At 31.8% G+C, this 15,672-nt stretch overlaps 1 protein-coding gene across 1 annotated transcript; it reads right to left on the reverse strand.

Annotated features, from left to right (window-relative positions):
- Positions 1-527: 527 nt before the first annotated feature.
- On the reverse strand, positions 528-10,932 carry LOC138135093 (odorant receptor Or1-like). Its single transcript, XM_069053740.1, has 6 exons — positions 10,911-10,932; positions 1,150-1,381; positions 994-1,093; positions 834-938; positions 629-784; positions 528-575 (listed from the first exon to the last, which is right to left on the reverse strand). Exons 1-6 carry the CDS (start codon positions 10,930-10,932, stop codon positions 528-530), a joined length of 663 nt encoding a protein of 220 aa, XP_068909841.1.
- Between the last annotated feature and the right edge of the window lie 4,740 nt (positions 10,933-15,672).

Below are 15,672 nucleotides of genomic sequence, written 5' to 3' on the forward strand. Positions count from 1 at the left end.
ATCTGTTCCACTTCACCTTATGAATATTGAGCTGTGTGTGCTATTTGAATATTTTTTGGGCAAAATTCTGTTTTAGAAAAATATACATATTTGTTCTTAAATTACACATATAAAATATATACCATAAATATTTTGCTCCCATAATACAATGATTAAGCAATTCTTGTCCTCAAATTCAATTAAATGTCAAATTTAATTAAATTTGAAACTCTCAGTTACATTTATTTTGGTTCAAAAATAATAGCACAATAATTATACGTAGTACCTACTACTATTTATTTTTTATGCTTAAGAGTATAGTTAAATTATTCCCAATTAAATGTTCATTGCAAATACATTTGACATTTAAATAATACTTGATTTGATCGCTTATACATTATGGTATTACGAACAAACAGAAAAATACGAAATATGTACTTAACTGCACATCTATTGAGTTATTATTTTTTACATTTTGAAAGAAATAAATGTAGAGCTTCATTTTCTGCGTCATCAGTTTTAAAAAATAGCCACTGAAATAGCTATTATTAATAATTTTTTAAAACTACAAGTAATGAATAAGATCTCTTCAATATCTGAAATTGAAAAATTAATATCATATCCGAATTTAAATTTCACAATTTCTCACCATGGTAAACGTTTCGAGAGATAAATCCAGTACTTTTCCAGCACTGACATGCATGGATCTTTTTGTGCGTTCCATCAAAATCAAAAGAGCTCGACGTGACTGACCGTTATAGTCGTACCATTTACTCATATAAATTGCATTTGTTATTGTATTGTTCTAAAAATCAAAATAATATTAAAAGGCGTTTTTATGTAGTAAAACAAACTTCTTCTATAAGCATGGTCCCATAGTAACAATAAAAATATACTTGAAGTAACAAGAAACACAAGTAATTAACCATGATCAGCATGTTAAGATTGAAAGCTTGTAGCTGAAAAAGAATAATGTGACAATTTTTAATATAAAGTATTGCGGCACAAACTAACTTTAATTATCTGCAGACAGCAAATACCAATCACAATAATACTCTCCATAAATTGACAGAAAATAGCTGAAGAAAAACACTGCTCGTATTCGTCAACAAAACTGAAAATTCAACAGATTGAGTTAAAATTAATTCAAAATCACAACAAAAATTATACTTAGCAATAACGTTGTAATGTAAAACGCATTCTTTAATTTTGTCGTAAATAACTTTAGATTTGATGACGGCTGTCGGTTCCCTACCATAGGTTTTAGCAACTTGTTTATCGACATATTCATCAAGATGTTGCAAATTTCTTTTAAGAACCTGCAACTGACCAGTGGCATGACAAATTAAACCGGCAATTAAAGGATCTATTGTTGCACAAGCAAGCCCAACGTAAACAACTCCTAAAAATTAATTAATAAGACGGATTTTTAGTAAATAAAGACGATTTAACCTAGAACAAGACTGAAATAGAGACTGTAATAAAACAACATGTGTTCTGATTCAAACGGGAACCATACATCCAATGGTAATTGATAAATATTCTCACGGAGAAATAACTTCGTAAACCAACTAAAGATGGATACAACACAACCACTGAAGAAAACGATAGAATTTCTTCGACAAATTGTTACACAATTATCAATAATTTCCGTATGTTGGTCATTCACTCTTCTGATAAACTCGTCATCAAAATAATGGATGCATTTTTGAATGTTGCGTCCATTTATTACAGCAGATAACAATTTTGGTGCGATGAAAACCATAACAACAGAAATTAGATCGTCATAACGTACTCCGTCTGTAGTTTCTTTAAAAAATAGTTGAAGAATTCCAAGTAGCGATGCCGGTATCATAGAAAAAGTGTATATGATGTATGCGTAGAGTTGATATAAACGGGGATATCTGTACGATGGATAAAAGCCGATAACTTTCATTACACTTAGGTTTAGTGTGAAACTGTTTTTAACAATACTTTCCATCTCTTAATAGTGAAAACTGAGCGTGGGTGAAGTTAGTTCCTCCTTATATACTTTTAGTAATCAAAGACAAACGCTCCCTTTAATTACATTAATTTTAGATCAAAGAATATAAAGACACGGAATTGAAAAGCTTGGAGTAACTTTATTAAAAAAAAAACGATTACCAAAGATTCTTATAAATTTTTCATTGAACATTTTTTGTTTGTATTATAATATTATTACACTAATGGGTGGGCCTAAATAGGATTTTTTTTTTAAATCACAAACAAAATACCTCCTGTTTTAAGCATCATAAAAATTACCCTATTTTTAAACAAAATCATCTCTGTTTCTAAAATATTAAAAATAATATTTGTTTTGATACATTTTACTTTTTTTAGACTCTTTTTAAAAATACTAACAAAAATCATAAAACATTTTAAATGTAGCTATATTTTACTTGTTATATTAATTTTTTTAATATTGTACGATTTTATATATTATTATAACCGATGGAAATCTATAATTAGGTGTTCAACTAACAACTAACAGCATTTGTTTCTCATACAAGAGTACGTTCGATTCCGAAAGAAGTCAAATGATTTTTTCTTTTTAATTTTGTATACAGGTGTATCTGAAATAGATGTGTTAATTTTAATCAATGGAAGAACTCGCCAAATTATGAAACTTTTCTCTATAACATTTTGCAAAATTCGCAAAAGTTTTCCGAGATTTTTTGCCCTCCAATTTTTAGCAAACGAGTCGTTTTGTGTGATTAGGTAGTCTCTTTTTTTTTGTAACCATGAGAATTTTAATTTTTTCTACAACAATGTAACTTTTTTGACGAGGCTCCGTTTCTATCATAACAGAAAATTTTCTCCCTTACCCATAGGCAGCTGTACATTTTGACGACAAATTTCTTCAAAATTTTAAATGAATTTGAAGCGTTTTTTTTGTGTAAAACATTCAAATAGAAAAAATGTTTCACTTAACAAGCTATGCTACGTGTTAAAATTAACACACGCATTTTAGATACGCTCTGTATACAGCGTGTTATTAAAATGCCTTAAGAAAATTTAAACTGTGATAGAACTCATCAAAACAAATTACTTTTCTATTTACCATTTTTTCGAAAACTCAAATTTATGCTCGAATTTATTTTCACCGTATTCCGTGTCATCGAGTCGTTTATGGATGGAACGGTGAAAGAACAACGGCTTCGTATGAAAAACGTTAACGCAAAAAAAGTAAATACGGCAAAAACTTAGTAGTCCGAGAGCTGATGACGAATTTTGGGAAGGTATTTTAGGCAATCAGAAATTTAAAAAAATGTACTATTGGAATGTTAGTGAATCTGGAATCGAGAGTCGCTAAGGGCGTTTGCGGTTATTTTACTACTGCGCAGTATATGAAACTTGCAAAAAATTTATCCCAAAAAACATACTTTAGGCAACTTGAAATTATACTGATTTTTTAGTTTAGCATTTATAGATTACAGAAATGAAAATCCCAGATTATTTGGACGGTTTTAAAGTACAGCCCGACTGCCTCAAAGTCATTTTTTTTGGATACGCAAAAAATATACTTTAGGCAGTCTGAAATTTTTATGGCAGATTTATTAATTGATATTAAAAATATGTGCAAAAATGCCAGACTGATACGAGGGTTTTAAATATTTCCCCGACGCGAATAAACATTTTAAATAAGTGCGACAAAAAAGTCTTATGCGTATACATAGGTCCGAGAGAGATAGTTTATCGACGTCTGCCAGCAGTAGCTAAGGAAGGCCCCGGCTCGTTTTTTAAAATAGATTGTTAAACAAATCTTTTCTTCAGCAACGCCGTTTTTTACTATAGAGCTTATATATCTGCTTAGATATTCTATCTATATAAATGTGATGTCAATTACCTAATATTACAAATTTGCTTCAAATATGCGAATTAATATTGTCTGAAATAAAGTCACAGATAAAAAAAAATCATTATTTTAATTTCAGATTAACAGAAACAAATTGCTATGTTTAGGAAAAAATATTTTTCGAATTTTCGTTAGAATATCTAAGCAGATATATAAGCTCTATAGTAAAAAACGGCGTTGCTGAAGAAAAGATTTTGTTTAACAATCTATTTTAAAAAACGAGCCGGGGCCTTCCTTAGCTACTGCTGGCAGACGTCGATAAACTATCTCTCTCGGACCTATGTATACGCATAAGACTTTTTGTCGCACTTATTTAGAAATGTTTATTCGCGTCGGGGAAATATTTAAAACCCTCGTATCAGTCTGGCATTTTTGCACATATTTTTAATATCAATTAATAAATCTGCCATAAAAATTTCAGACTGCCTAAAGTATATTTTTTGCATACACTAAAAAAATGACTTTGAGGCAGTCGGGCTGTACTTTAAAACCGTCCAAATAATCTGGCATTTTTATTTCCGTAATCTATAAATGTTAAACTAAGAAATAACATAATTTCAAGTTGCCTAAAGTATGTTTTTTGGGATTAATTTTTTGCAAATGTCATGTGCTGTGCAGTAGTAAAATAACCGCAAATGCCCTTAGCAACTGTCGATTCCAGATTCATTAATATTCAAATAGTACAATTTTTATATTTCTGATTGCCTAAAATGCCTTCCCTAAATTCGTCATCAGCTCTCCGACTATTGCTGACACAATTTAGTCACGTCCTTCACCTGCATGCGGCCGTGTTTACAATTTATTAGAAAGCGAATTTCCCGTAATTATCGTTAAAAATGGTGAAGTACACTAATCCGGAGTTAAGGGTGCTGTGAACTACTAGGCAAAATCGAGGAAAACATTTTTAACTTTGAAAAAGCGGTCGATGTGTCTACATATTGGTAATATCTGTATCAGTGACGCTACGTTGACAGATTTTTTTAAATATTTGTATATTTGAAAAAAACCGTATTAATGCTAAAAACGGGAATCGTCATAACTCCCTTGAAAATAAGATTTTTATATTGAAATTACACTCAATATGTAGCTGTTAATGTTATTTATTCAGCTACAATCGTAGATTTTTGTTTAAGGTGATATTTTGTAAGCAAAGATAGAATTTATAGATAACGACTTTTAAAATAAAATAAGAAATAGGCAACACAACTTACAATAAGAGGGTAGATTTATGAGGGTCTCAGCAGGTAATAAGTGAAACGACTCTTCCAAATGTTTGCGGTAAGTAAAGCGCGTAAACAAGGAGGTACATAATATCCATGTCGTTATTACTAGAATTTGGTCGGCTACTAACAGCACGCAGTAGGAGGTATTGGTCAATATGATAAAATAATTTCACAAGGGTTTTCCACATCACCTCAGAGGTACTGTAATTGATGGGTTGGCTCTTATGAAGGCCTCAGCAATAGCCCTATCTCCATTAAATTAGTGCGACTTATCAACTTTCTTTAATTCGACTATCCCACCTCCACCCGGCGGCACGGCAATTTTGCCGGAGTACATACACTATTACGGATAATACTATCAAGTAATAGTGCAGTGCTTATCAACATAATTACCGGCGTCTCGCCTCCGCATTTTGACTTTGTTGTGTATTATGTTCTGTGTCAATGTTAAGGAATTTCCTCACGATATGACATGAGTATAATAATATACCTTTTTGAATTTCAACCACTAATGTTTTCTCTAAGTCCAAAATTTTTAAATTTTTAAAAAGAGATTGTGGTACTATTCCTGTTGCTGAAATTATAAATGGTAAAATCGAAATTTTTTCTAAACACCAAAGATTTCTCATAGCAACGGAGAGTTCTAAATATTTATTAATTTTTGTATTATATGTCTGTGTTATATTGTGTGAATTTGGAACAGCTATATCTAAAAGATATGCTTGCTTTTGTTGTTTATTTAAAATAATAATGTCTGGTCTGTTATGCTGAATGTGAATGTCAGTTAAAACTGTGCGATCAAAATATAATTTGTAATTGTCATTTTCTAAACAACTTTCTGGTTTATAAATGTAATGTGGTTGTGTATCCTTTAATAAATTGAATTTAACTGCTAAATTCATGTGTATAATTTTTGCGAATATATCATGACGTTTTTTATATTCGCTTTGAGCCAAAACGGTGCAAGAAGAAATGATGTGTTCAATGGTTTCCCCTTCAGTTCCGCAAATCCTACATTTATCGATGATCGATTGTAAACCGCATATGTGTTTTTTATAATTTCTTGTATTTATAACACGATCTTGTATTGCAAATATAAAACCCTCAGTCTCAGGATGAATATTTGATTTTTTAAGCCATGCATGAGAAGCTTGAATATTAATTTCTGGCTGTTCTAGCTCTTTAAAATATCTCCCATGTAAAGACTTTTGTTTTATATTTGCTATAGTGTCAGGTATATTTGGCTCAACAATATCTGAAATTACATTATCACTTTAATTTAAAGGTGTGTAACCTTTATCCGCTGAAACCAAAGCATTAAAAAAAAAGTGTTATCACGAGCTCTATTGAGAAAATAATTTTTTAGTGAAGCAATTTGATTGTGTTGTAGAATTTCTAGATTTGAAAAACCCCTACCACCATTTTCGCGTGGTAAATTAAATCTTTCAATAGCAGATTTGGGGTGATGTTTACAAAATTCTGTAAAGAGAACTCTAGTTTGAATATTTATATTCTGTAAATTAGTTTTGGACCATTTTATAACACCAAAAGAATAGGTCAACAATGGAACAGCATATGTATTAACTGCTTTAATTAAGTTATTACCGTTTAATTTTGATTTTAAAATAGATTTAATTCTTAAATAAAATTGTTTTTCTAAATTTTAATTATAAAAAATGTATTATTATTTTAACAAAAATCTGTTTTTCGAAAACTGATATAAAAATTTTAATAAATTTATTTATTCCTTATCTAAATGACTAGAAATTAGAATTGAATTAAATTTAGAAGATTAAACCATGGAAAATTATAACTCTTTTTTTAGTATTCTTCTAATCGGCTGTCCTCTTTTATGTCTAGGATCTACTAATTCCGGAAGTAAAGCCCCAAAATAAAATTCTTCCAAGTGATTTTCTATATTTTCACACCAGAATCTATCGTCTTTTTTAATTATGCAGTATTTTAAATCCGAATTGAATTTCTCTTTCGTTGGAGTGTAAACAACGAAGTAACAAATATTGCGATTGGTGACGTGCAATTGACCTTGTACTTGATAATAGTACGGGTGAGATGTTTTTAATTTTATATACTTTTCGTCATCTATTGTTAAATAATCAATAATCTTATTTTTTATACCTTCTTCAATTGTTATTTCACGTGCGGAATTTTTCTTTCACTTTTTCTTCATTTTGCATTCCATGTAACAGTGGTTTAGGTACAGAATTTCGAGTGGATGATCTTTCTGAATATAAAATTTCATTTACCGTATTTGCAGTGTCAGTATTTAAACGCATTTTACAAATTTTCCCGAATTTACTAACCATAAGTCGAAATGATTGTTCTCTATACCATTCAGGATTTGAATTTTGCCCTCGAGTTTTTTGTTCTATATCAGAAATGTTGACGCTAGAAACCTCATTCAAAAATTTAATCTTGGCATTTTCATATTTATCCGTAGACATGTCTGGAAATTCTGGTAATTGGTGCGATTCTGTTTTAAATTTACCAATATTGCTATATAACAATGTTGCAGTTGCTATGATATGAAGCTGTTGATTGGTTGGATCTGTGCAAAATCAATATTGTTCAATAACAATCTTGCTAAACTTGTGTACTGTGCAAAAATATACTTTTCTTGAATTCAACAAAAGAGGTTTATAATCCTCTTCTCCGGCAGGTAGGTATTCAGATTAGCATAAACTGCATCCTATTCTAATTTTACTGCCATTACAGTCCTACGTAGAGCAAAATTCAGGCGTTGCACAGTAAGGCTTGGAGATTACCCTTGTAAAAATACGAAGTGCCGCTGTATTTATTACGTGCATTTTGTGATAATAACTCCCGCTGAGAAGGGTCCCGGCAAACCCATTATTGACAGACGTCATGGTAGATCCAGCGTTTGCAGAGTATGCAACCCACATTGCACGAAACCAGAATTTTATTTTACTTCACAGCACCCTTAACAGACATGGTGCTGATCTACGGGGAAGCTTTATCAAATGCTGATGCACCAGGCGTTTGTATGTAGGTACATGAAGACAATTCCCGGTCGCCAAGTTTCCTGTCCACATACCTTTGTGAATGTTGTCCAGCATTTAAGGCATTACGGGACTTTTAGTCCTGTCCTGTCTTGTTGATGAAGAACCGAATACCGAATGTTAGTTGCCGACGAGTTACATTACGAATTGACGTTTCCAGTTTTACAATTTGGAGAATGCTGCACGAACAGGGATAACATCCGTATCATCTTCAACGCGTCCGACACTTAAAATCAGAAGATCCACCACGTCGAATTGCATTTTGTCAATGGCTTCTTCAATAGGTCGTAAATGACGAGTTTTATCGCCAGCTCGTTCATTTGACTTAAACCCTTGTGACTTTTTTTATGGGGCCATTTAAAACAGATTGTGTATGAGACTCCAGTTGACACCGAGGCAATTCGATAAAATTCTGACATGTTGAAGAGAACTCAAGCTTCTGTGGCTCGAAGGGCACACAAGAGCGTGTATCGATAACGGAGGGCGTCATTTCGAACGTTTAATTTAAAGGTTAGTGCCCTTGATCAAGTGTGGTGCATAAATTCAATGTCACTCTCACTTACTACGAATAAAGAATTGGTTTTTGCTTGATTATCTAAGGTTTTATCTTCTTTCGCTTTTAATGTACGCTCGGAGACATTGGCGGGTACTAGAATTTACGATCAAATTAACTAAAATTTTATCTGGGTTTAGAAAGATTTTTCGGAAAAATGATAAATAGAAAAGTAATTTGTTTTGATGAGTTCTATCACCGTTTAAATTTTCGTAACCCATTTCAATAACATACTGTATGTTTCGATTTAAAATGATTCCTTGGTAACGATTCGAAATTTACTACTGTCAAAGTCTACACTTTGACTTGATCTATCTTTTATCCGTCGCTTGCAAAGATTACAATCGTTTACAATGCCAGAATATTCTATCAAGGAGTATGCAGATATGCACTTTGTGTATGGGGAATGTAGCGAAAATGCCAGTGCTGCTCTCCGAAGGTATGCTAATGCTTATGTTATGGCAAACGGAGGATATTTTGAGCATTTATTATTATTTTTTTCCAATACAAATAAAGTTACACAGAAATTAACGAATCTGATTAGGGTCAGTGCTCGATTTCAAATCCCTTTAGAGGTTGAGCGAGATGTGGTATCACAAATAAAGCTGCAGAAATAATTTCAGTTTATTGCAGCAATAAAAGGGGACTTACCTCAAGGTTGTGGTGAATGTAGATAAATATTTTGAATATAATTATTGATTTTGTGATTAAAAAATGCAGTTCTGGTAGACTACGTCCACTGACAGAATGCATTTTTTTAAATATCATTAGATAACAAAATCCCCAAACCATAGCATTAAAATATTAAGAAAGTATCATAGATTGTGTTGGTAATATCTTGAAGAATTCGCGCCACTGATTCTCATTGGTTGTCATGAAACCCACGCGAAAAATAAATTATGTGACATTTCAAATTTGAAGTTGTCAGTTCTGTCAAAGTGGTTTAAGCATTTAGATTTGCGATTTTTCATCTTTAGAGCTTTGTTTTGCGATTCTCTGGTTTTAAAAGTTATTAGTTTTGATCGTGTTGCTATTTTGATCTGTTCCGTTACGGTTTTTTCTTGATTTTTTTAAATTTGTGAAGTGAGTGCGTGCCTCAAGAATCTAATTACAAACATCGAAAATGATACAGAGGTAATTTTTGTTCATGCATTATATAGGAGTACATATTAAATAATCTCTTGGTTGTGTTTAGCCATTTCCGAAAAAAGCCGGATATTTTAATTTCAGTAGCCAGCTTTTTCGAAAATTCGAAAATGTATTTTTTTCACGATCGGGAGTAGAAATCAACTTTTTGGATGTCAACATCGTGACAGAAGTAGAGCATTTTCTCCCTAGGGAGCAAATATTTGCTCCCTAGGGAGTTTTCATTTTTTTGACAGTTGTGACAAAAATCTAATGGGAGTTTTCATTTTTTTTGACTGTTGTGACAAAAATCTAATTGTGTTGTCAAGGCAACTACTAATTCCATTAAATTCATCGAAAGATAACAACTCATTTGTCATCATTTTTTTATTCTTAAAATTTGAGATTTTTGTGCTGTTTCTACTCCCTACCGTGAAAAAAATAGTATATATACTTCTGGAGAGAATGCTCATTTTTCCCTCGGTGCTTTGTAGCCCTCGGGCTTCGCCCTCTGGCTACAAACTGCACCTTAGGAAAAATCATGCATTTCTCTCCCTCAATATATAATATACTATTATTTTATTCCGTAGGGCACATTATTACTCGTGAAATACCCTGTATTAATAAAACCTAATATATTACTCCTACTGTACTGAAGTTTTCTTTCGTCTTTCCTAAGTGCAAACATGCAGAATAATAATAAAACATCACGTGTAAACCTGCTGTTTCCATTTTTTTAAATTTCGCGCCGGATCTATTTGTTGTAGCGTACAGTGAACATTTTTAGTAACATTTATGTCAAGCAATCTATGAGTGGACAGAGTTTAGTTTTTAATGAGATATTATTCAAGGGAAATATTTAAAACTGAAACGTCATTGTGATAGTAGGTACTCGATAAAATCTGACATAGGGCGTTGTTGTTCTTGGTTGTTAAGCAATTGACTTTCATTAAAAAACGTTAACAATATATTTATTTAATTATCACAACAATAAAATGGTGCAAAAGCTCCCAAACAGTGGGGCACTATTTAAAATTTTTATTTTTAAGAAAACCGTTCATGCTATGAAAAAATGGTATTAAGGTTTTCGACCACATTTTCCCTCACAAACTCACCCTGAAATTCTTGGGAGACCATTCCCTAACACCCTGTATAAAAACACAAAAAGCAGTAGAAACAAGATTACGTAAAAATTATCACAGAAATATTGGACGACCTTGGGCAGCTCAATATACAATACGCTAAGTCTTAGCCCCTAGAAGTGAAATTAAGAAAGTCATGGCGGTAAGGATTCTACAATATTCAAGCACGCTCATATAATAACAAAAATGGGCTGTTCCAACCGTTCCAACCCTCATAAAAGTACCGAGCGATCATTTAAAAAATAAATCGAGTTTGCTTTGGAGCCTATGCTGTAGCATGGGTTGCCATAGGTAACACGCCGACTCGATTTATTTTTTAATTGATCGCACCGTATTAGTAGTTATAAAAACTTGCGTAAGTCTTTCCTGCTAGTCATAAATCATGTTTAAGAAAATCCGAAGAAAATATTTATTTCATTACTAATTAACTATTATACAGGGTGATTCACATAAATTTCCGACCCTAACGAAATTTAAATACACCCAGCAAAACGTTCCTTCATTCATAATTTAATTCAAAAATATGAATAATTTTAAAATATGTAGGTATGCATGGTTTGGACATCCCTCACAAAAGTCTCAATTATGTATAAAAATTTAAAAATGGCAGTAATCGGCAATGGGGTCTATTCTGTATTTTTAACAGCCTGTTTAAATTTAACAACCTGTTAAAGTATTAAACACGTTTCTCTGATTGGTCATTGTCATGGTTACGAATTTTTAGAGGCTGTTAAAATTAACATGTAAATTGCAGAATAAACTCCAATAATTATATTATACAAAAAGGAACTGTCAAGTGATAGTCAGTAATGCCAGAATAACGTATTACAGGCTGCATTTAACTTTCGTTAGGGTCTTTATTTATTTAAAAAATAAACCGTAACCGACCTCCGCTTATATACCTACCAACCAACTAAAAGACAAGCATTGCTTCAAAGTTGATTTTGTAGAAAAAATACGAAAAAAATAACTCCGTGTATTTAGTATAGGGGTTGCGGAGCCGGTGCGTGAGGGAATATACCGTCTTAGAGGCCGATTTCAAGTTGACTTGCAACTTGTATTGTCATGGTAACGGCACAAAATTGCAAGTTTGAGAAAGATGATGCATATTAGTAATTAATGTGTAGGACAGAGATAGCTACACATTTGCGCTGCAACACCTATTTGTCACCCTGACTGGAAATCGGGCTCTTATAAAACTAATACAATAATATACTATTAGTGTGTTGTGTCTTTCACTTGCTCTTAACGAATTCTTAAACCTTACTAGATTTAAATCAGAGACATTTACATTTCGTTCAGTATCTACCTATTTAGAAAAATGTCAAAGTAAATCATTTTTTCACTAAGCTTAAATAGTGGAATAAAGATTTTTTTGCTCGACACTGTCAGAATTTGAGAATTTTCTCCTTTGTGAACGGATTTTGATAAACGTCAAGCTAATTTTAAAGGTTTTAAGCGATTTGGAGTCTTTAAGGGGCTCGTCGAACAAAAAAACGTTGTATTCAACTCGTTCGTGTGTAAATTGGCCCACTCGTGCCAAAAAAGGCCCAATTTACACGCAAACTCGTCAAATAAACTACTATTAAAAATGCTAGTGCAATTTTTTATTGGAATGTTTGAAACATATAGTTCTTTCAACTAATGTACAAACCTTTATTACGATTTACTTATAACTAGAAAAAATATTCAAAACACTTAAATCGACTAATCGTAACACACATTTTAACAAACGCATTCTATTTCCGTATTAGCTGCCGAAATCCAACAATCACGTTGAATAATAATGCAGTCTTTCCTGACTAATAATTTTTTAAGACTGCAAGTAACGAATAAGACCTTTTCAATATCTGAAATTTTAAATACATTGTATTAGTGATTATTACTGATTAGTATTAAAATATGTTGTCACCATTGTGAACGTATCTAAAGACAAATCAAGTACTTTTCCAGCACTGACATTCATAGATCTCTTCGTGCGCTCCATTAAAATTAAAAGAGCCCGTTTCGATTCAATATTATAGTCATACCACTTACACATATAAACTGCATTCGTCAAAGTGTTATTCTAAAAAATAGTGTAAATGTTAAGACATTACATTGTTATAAAACGAACTTCTTCGATGAGCATTGTCCCGTAGTAACAATAGAAGTACACTTGCAGCAGAATAAAACACAAATAATTAACCATTATAACAAAATTCATATTGAAGGTTTGCAACTGAAATTGAAAATAAAAACATATTGTTTTTTCTATAGCAGATGCTAAAATGTGCTTTTATCTATTCAAATCAAGAGGTCAAGTAGCATTTTAACCGCAAGAATAGATAAAGTGCTACTTTAACAGCAAGGGTAGATAAATAATTTTTCGTTATTACCCTAACAACGCTCATACTAACGAGATTTTAAAACCTGACAGGATTAGTAATGATTTAAAAAAAATGTTTTCATAATAAAATACAAATGCTATAGAAAAAAATTGAATATTATACACGACAAGAAAATTTAATTATCTTCTCTCGAAGATAAAATACGATTTTATCGTCTTGTATAATGAATAACTATTGCTAGATCACGTTAAAAGAAAAATACTGACATTACTTAACTGCATACAGCAAAACCCGATAACGATAATACTCTCCATAAACTGACAGAAAATAGCTGCCGAAAAACACTTTTCACATTCTTGAACAAAACTAAAAATTACATATTATTTATATCATGTAAACCCGTCATTCATACTTATATAAAAAATTACCTGATTATAATGTTGTAGTGGAGTACGCATTCTTTGATTCGGCCGTAGATAAAATTGCATTTAATAAATGGCGCCTGCTCGTCATAGATCTTGGCAGTTTTTTTATCGACAAGGTCGTCGAGGTGTTGCAGATTTTCTTTGAGAACCTCGAGCTGTCCCGTAGCGTGACAAATCAAGCCGGCAATTAAAGGATCAATTGCTGCACAAGCAAGTCCAACGTAAACAACTGCTAAAAATTCGTAAAATTTTTGTTTAAAAAAAATTAAATGAATCCTGGTGGATATACCTAAAACTAGACTGAAATAAAGACAGTAATAAGGTGCCGTGTTTTGCGATTTCAGTGGAAACCACACATCAAGTGGTAGCTGATGCATATCTTCCCGGAAGAATAACTTAGCAACCCAACCAACAATGGATAAAACACATCCTGCGAAGAAAACAGTTGAGTTCCTTCGACAAATCATGACGCAGTTGTTAATGATTTCTAAATTTTCATCGTTGAATGTTGTTAAAAGTTCGACATCGAAATAATGAATACATTTTCTGATGTTGTACCCGTTTGCGAGAATGGAGAATAACTTGGGAGAAAGTAATATTATAACAAAAGATGCAGGGTCGTCATAAGATTCTTCGCTGTTGTCTTCTTTAAAAAATATTTCGAGGAAACCAAGTACGGACGCTGGGATCACCGCTAATGAATACATAAAATATGCATAGAGTTTGTAAAAACGAGGATATTTGTCCAACGGATAAAGACCAATAACTTTCATCACATTTAAATTAAGATTGAAACTTCTTTTGACAATACCCTCCATATCTTAGAATTCAATGAAACTGAATGAAATACATCTCACTTGTCTTATATATTTTCTTTCAAATCCAAGAATAACGTTCCCTTTAATTATGTACATTAATTTTACATCAAAGATTTTACAAGACACGAAAATTGAACGCATAAAGAAACTTCGTTAAAAAACTCTAAGGACAGTTATAAAATTTTCATTGATGTTTGTATATAACATTGCTATGGTACTATGAACGTCCAGTTGAAACCCATAGATCTAACAGTTCTTGCAGAAGCTTTAAAATACGAATTACAAATCATTATTATGCTTAAAATAAATTCATGGTGCAAGCTAAATTGCATGAAATGTAACATAACGGACGTATTGTAAGTAGAAAAATTAAACTATTAAATATGTATTGGGATAATTGTTTTCAAGAATATATTTTCATGTGATTTGCAGTATACAGGGTGCTTAAAATATGACGAAACAACGCTACACCAGACGATTCGGGGAAATCCCCAGAGTACTAGAAAAATGTTTAAAAAAATTGTCAACTGACATTAAACAAAAAGTCAAAGTAAATTCACAGGTAGGTAACTAAATGCCATTACTTACCTAATTAGTAGCTTGATTGCCAGATTAGTTTTATGATTTTTGTGCAAAACATGAAAAATAAAACTTGATATGAAGGTACTATTAACTGATTTTAAATCAAAATTATCGTTGAACATCATTTTAAATATGTCTTTCACTACAAAAGTTGTTGAAATATTAAGAATTAGTTAATGGTAACAATTTTAGATACCGATTTTATAGCCTCCATATCTACAGGGTGTTAGGGAATGGTCTCCCAAGAATTTCAGGGTGAATTTGTGAAGGAAAAAATGGTCTAAAACCTTGATACCAATTTTTCCTAACATGAATGGTTTTCTCAAAAATAAAAATTTAAATGATGCCCCACTGTTAGGGAGCTTTGCCATCATTTTATTGTTGTGATAATTAAATAAATAGTTAACGTTTTGTAATGAAAGTTAATTGCTTAGCAAGCAAAAACAACAATGCCTCTATGGCAGATTTTATCGAGTACTATGGCGAATATGGAATTTCGGGCAGCAATTTACATGTCATTTAAAATAACCCAATGTAGTCTAAGCTTTATTGTCATAAATGTCATAATAATTAATTTTGA

Source organism: Tenebrio molitor, chromosome 7 (genome assembly GCF_963966145.1).
Source record: "Tenebrio molitor chromosome 7, icTenMoli1.1, whole genome shotgun sequence".
Taxonomy (NCBI): Eukaryota; Metazoa; Arthropoda; class Insecta; order Coleoptera; family Tenebrionidae; genus Tenebrio; species Tenebrio molitor.